Consider the following 5688-nt stretch of genomic DNA (forward strand, 5'->3'; position numbering starts at 1 on the left):
GACGATGATGACAATGTTGTTGTTGTTGTTGTTTGATTGCTGACTGATTTTACATCATCCTCAGGAGAACAGCGGAACCCAGCAACCCGTCCCAATAGAACCTGCTGCAGATCACACCAACTACACGTACCAGCACAGCAAGTGAAGCTCAGGTACACCTGTCTGTCTGTAAATAAAACAAACTGCCTATCTATCTATCTATCTATCTATCTATCTATCTATCTATCTATCTATCTATCTATCTATCTATCTATCTATCTATCTATCTATCTATCTATCACTGTCTGCCTGTTTGTTTGCTTCATTGCCTGTCTACCTTCTCATCTGTCTGTCTGTCTGTCTGTCTGTATTTCTTTCTTCCTGTCTCACTGTCTGTCTAGCTGCCCATCTGTCTGTTTGTCTCACTGTCTGCCTACCTTCCCATCTGTCTCTGTCTGCCCACATTTCTTTCCGCCTGTCTCACTTTCTGTCTGTCTGCCCACCTGTCTCACTGCTGTCTGTTTGAATATCTGCCCACATTTCTCTTTGCCTGCGTCATTGTCTGTCTGCCTGCCCGCCCATCTGTCTGTCTGTCAGCAAATATAACAAGCTGCCTATTTTTCTGTCTGTCTGTCTATCTATCTATCTTACTGTCTGTCTGCTTGCCTATCTATCTGTCTGTCTGTCACAAAATAAAGCTGAGGTACAGCTGTCTGTCTGCCTATTTGTCTGTGCATCTGTCTCTCTCTCTGCCAATCTGTCTGCCTTTTCTGTCTGTCTGTCTCTCTGTGTGTCTTCCAGCAGGCAAAGCTGATGTACTTTCTGTCTGTCAGCATATAAAGCTGGGGTATATCTGTCTGTCTGTCCCTGTATCTGTCTGTCTCTCTCTCCTATCTACAGTGTTGAGTTTCTGTCTCTGCAGGCCGTGTGATGTGATGTGATGCGGCGGCGTGTTGCCGTGGGTAACGGCGGTCTCTCTGTGAGGTGCAGAACCAGAGACACGAACAGACGCGGATAAAACACGGATAAAACACGGATAAAAACCTGGAAGAACACGTCTTTTTTTTGTAGAGTAGAAATGAAACCTGGACTTCACTCATCTGTCCGTCTTCAAGTCAATCAGCCAAAGGAGGGAGATTTCAGAGGAGGAGCTTTCTTCTATTAATAACAAAGGAAAAACACCAATAATAATAATAATAATAATAATGATAATAATAATAATAATAATAATAATAATAATAATAATAATAATTCCTAAAGGGTGAAGAAAGACGTGTGTGAGCTTCGTGTGTTCCTGAGAGCAAATTCTTATTTTTTTAAGAAATCCTTTTTGAGAAGCTGAGACGGAGAAAACGGAACACCGCGTGTCCTTATTATTGTTGTTTTTTCTTTTTTGTAAAATATGCAAGTTTTTATTTTTTATTTTTATTATTTTGTTTTTCACTCAGCAGCAGTTTGAGATATTTTTGTACTGAAACATGAACAACGCGTTATATTTTATTCGTCATAGTTTTAAACTTTTTAAATTTATATTTTTGCTACGAGTGAACCGTTTAAAGTCACTTCTTCTGCTTTGTCAAAGTAAAAAAGAAATAATAACCATGATATAATTTTAATGTCTTTATTTTATTTATTTATTTTTTAAATATGCAACAGACAATCATTATTGTGTTATTTATTCGTGACACGACGATGTCGCATTTCCAGAAATAGATTTTAAAAAGTTTTTAGTTTTTTTATTTGGCTTTTTACTTCTGCGATCATGACTTCAGATATTTAAATAAAAAAAGAAAAATTGCAGGTTTTGCTGACTGAAGAAGTGACTTTAAGTGGTTTTATTTAAAAAAAAGCCCAAATTCCTGAGAAATTGTTGAATGTTTTGTTTAATTTTTTTTTATGTCCTTCACATCACCATCATAGTATTAAAACACGATGCACCACATCGATGTGAAACACCGTGACGTTAAAGTGCATAGGATTAAAAAGCTCCGGTGACGGGGAGATTCTCTGTGTGCATGAGAGAAATCTTTTAGAATTTAGTTTAAACTCTAAATTTTTTGGTGCTGGGTTTAATTCTTGAATTAATTAAATCACAGGAAAAGGAAATGAACACGTGCTTGAAAGGATGAGATTTTTTTTGCTGCTTTTTATTTTTTGCTTTTTGTCTTTTTTGTGTTGAATTTTCTGTTGTGTGAATTTTGTTTCTCTGTAAAAGTCCAATTAAAAAAGTTGTAAAGAAGAATGATGTCACTTTAGGAAATGAACTTTGAGGGCAGCGTTTTCTTTAAGATTCATAAAATTCGCTTGAGATTTTTTTCTTTTTTTTCTACCAAAAATTTCTTTCTATTTTCTGCACACTTTTTAAAAATAAATTATTTCCCTGAAAAATTTAAACTCAACGATGATCATCATGACGTCTGCACACTAAACAAGGGCTGATTTTATATTTAAAAAAACAAAACAAAACAAGGACCACAGTACAATATGCAGAACTTATTTTAATTTTTTTTATGTAAAAATCAATGAGCTTCTTTAAAAATATCATAAATGAATGAATGAATGAATAAATAAATAAATGCTAATTTAAAGTTTTGTAATTTTATAAAATTTAAATGTCAACATTGGTATGAAATTAACAGCAAAACGTTTTTTGTTTTTAATTTATTTGTGATTGGTTGCGAGTGAGGATCGGGGTAAACGCGTGTCGTGTTAAAGTGCCGCTGCGTGACACTGATCCTGAACATTTTAGCTTTTTTTAAAATAATGAGCAAATTTTTTTGATCATACTGTACACATTTTATTTATATCAGCCACCAAAGATAACAAAGCCATCTGCTAATGAGTCGATTCAGGCGACAATTATTTGTTTTAATATAACGATTAAATAAGTAAATAAGGCCACGCCCCAAATGCTTCTGATCAAATGACTTTTCGGGGATTTTTCTGACGAGTGACGGAGGTTTGTGGACTGAGATTGTGCTCACTGACAGAGGGCGCTATTGCAGCTAATTAATAGCCAGTTAATAAGCTAATGAGGAGTTAGCGTATGAGATTAGCGCTCTGTGCAGTTAGCACGCTCAGCTGCTCACTAATTTACACGTCGTTTTATTACACACCCGTCTGAACGTCACATTTGTAGCTGCTGCTATTTCTCTCTGTTCGAACGCACCTGCAGTGCATTATGGGTAATAAACACAGATGATTCTGCAGCCTTTGGGAATAAAATCAAAGGGTTTTTGGTAAAATATCATTCAGGATTTCGATACTGAGAGTAAATTAAATTTAAATTTGTTGTCAGAAATTAATTTTATTCATTATTTCATTAAAACTAAACATTATTTCAGATGTTTTAACCTTTAACCATAAAATCAAGATTTTAAAAAAACAACTGAGATCTGATCACATTTTTAATTTAAACTAGAACTAAATTCCACTTTTTCTTTTTAACTTTTTTCCATCTTTTATTTTGTTGTTGTTGTTGTTGTTGTTTATCAGTAAAAAAACATTTCACAGGTTAAAAACATGCAGTTCACCTCATGAAGGAAGCTAATATGGGTTTTAATCATTAAATAAATAAATAAAGAGCTTATCAATCTTCACTACAAATCCAAAAACCAGTTTTGAAACTATGAAATGACGTTACATCACAGTGTTGTCAGGTTTTTTATTTTAATATTTGATGTTATTTATAATTTTCACTCAGAAATGTTGAATTTTTCTTTAAATTTCAGATGACTGATATCCAGAATAATTGTTTTTAAATAATTCTCTGTTTGCAAGTCGCATTTGCACAAAATCCAACCATTTATTTAAAATGCAGGGTTTTTTTCATCTATTTACAAAAATAATCCTTATCGACTCGGACATTTTTGATCTTTAATGATTCCCAAAAGTTGAGCCTCGTTTCCATCATCCACTCGTTCGAAAAAATACTGAAATTAGTCCTCATTATTTATACAAAACTAACAGAATATTCAAATCAAAAATAAATAAATTAATAATAATAATAATTCTCAGGCGTTGTGCCCATAACGTCATCGAGGCTTTTTGTTTTCTTTCTACTTGGTTTTACTTTTTTCTTTTTTTTAACTTCCTGTTTCCTGACCACGCCCACATTTATTACAATATAAAAAAATCAGGAAGTTAATATATATATATATATATTCCTTTCTTGCCTTGTAAAGTTTATTTCATAGTTTCAAAACCCTCAGCTGCTATAAGAGGAGAGTCAAGCAGTTCAGGAGATTAAACACTGACCGCGACAAACCTGCGGAACGTGCCTCAAAAAAATCAAAAACTGTTCAGAAATTAAAGCCTTGAAATGATAAAACCGTGTGTTTACAGGGCCAGACTGTTGGCTATAGCGCCATGCTAACCGCTAATCCTGCTTTAAAACACAGCAAGCCTTCAGTTTATAAAGAGTTAATTTTTAAGGAAAATAAAAAATTTTTAAACATAGGAATCTTTGCGTATTAAAACTAGCTACAGTTAGCATAAAGATTACATTAGCATTAGTGTTACGATGTTTTATTTTTGAGTAAAAATATGCAATTTCTGTGAAATCTCTGAGTTTTTGTCGCGTAAATCCGTAAATCTCTTCAGCTGAGTTCTATTGGGTTGAGGAGATTTCACAAACTTTAATCTGTCCACAAAATCCTCCAGGTTTGACTCGTCATTGTGTTTATCGAGCGAATGTTTGGCTCATCTCCTGAACTGCTTTTTTTTTGTCGTTAATAAGAACAGATTCCTTATTTATAATTTTACACGTTTTGTACAGCAGTCTGAAGAGTTCTGATGTTTCACTTCGCTCTGATGTTCGTGTGTCTTCCTGTGCCACAGCTCATTCTGTTTCAGTCTTGTTTTTGGTTGTTGTTGTTGTTTGTTTGTTTGTTGATGACAAAACTTATTTCTTTTTTTCAGTTTTACTATTTTTTGGAATTTTGTCTGTTGACTTTTCTCTTTTTTAAATAAAGATGGTTTTAATTGTAATATGTTGCATGTTCTTTACCTGGACACATGGAGGGGATATAAACAAACATTCAGAACATTTAGCATTCATTTTATTCTAATTCATTTTAATTAACAAACATTAAAAGTAATATATATATATATATATATATATACACACACACACACACACACGGTGGCATGGTGGTGTAGTGGTTAGCGCTGTCGCCTCACAGCAAGAAGGTCCAGGTTCGAGCCCCGTGGCCGGCGAGGGCCTTTCTGTGTGGAGTTTGCATGTTCTCCCCGTGTCCGCGTGGGTTTCCTCCGGGTGCTCCGGTTTCCCCCACAGTCCAAAGACATGCAGGTTAGGTTAACTGGTGACTCTAAATTGAGCGTAGGTGTGAATGTGAGTGTGAATGGTTGTCTGTGTCTATGTGTCAGCCCTGTGATGACCTGGCGACTTGTCCAGGGTGAACCCCGCCTTTCACCCGTAGTCAGCTGGGATAGGATCCAGCTCGCCTGCGACCCTGTAGAACAGGATAAAGCGGCTACAGATAATGAGATGAGATGAAATATACACACACACGGGCCACTTTATTAGGAACACCCCTTCATCCCTCTGCAGTTCTGTAATCAGCCGATCCCTCGCCAGCAGCACGATGCATCAAATCCCGCAGATACAAATCAGGAGCTTCAGTTAATGTTCACAATGTTCAAACATCAGAACGGGAAACACTGTGTTCTCACAGTGTGACTTTCTGT

The 5688-nt window shown here is 35.4% G+C and overlaps 1 protein-coding gene across 8 annotated transcripts in view; it reads left to right on the forward strand.

Annotated features, from left to right (window-relative positions):
• rbms2a (RNA binding motif, single stranded interacting protein 2a) overlaps positions 1 to 4968 on the forward strand; it is a 47944-nt gene extending 42976 nt beyond the window's left edge. For 7 of the 8 annotated variants that reach the window (XM_060910142.1, XM_060910144.1, XM_060910145.1 and 4 more), the window contains 2 exons: positions 65 to 152; positions 902 to 4968. In XM_060910142.1, the coding sequence (XP_060766125.1) occupies positions 65 to 145 (81 nt within the window). In that variant the 3' untranslated portion in view covers positions 146 to 152; positions 902 to 4968. Of the gene's footprint in view, positions 1 to 64; positions 153 to 879 lie in introns of all 8 variants that reach the window. The other variant, XM_060910143.1, reaches the window with a different exon arrangement.
• The last annotated feature ends 720 nt before the right edge of the window (positions 4969 to 5688 follow it).

This window comes from Neoarius graeffei, chromosome 26, assembly GCF_027579695.1.
Source record: "Neoarius graeffei isolate fNeoGra1 chromosome 26, fNeoGra1.pri, whole genome shotgun sequence".
NCBI classification, from domain to species: Eukaryota; Metazoa; Chordata; class Actinopteri; order Siluriformes; family Ariidae; genus Neoarius; species Neoarius graeffei.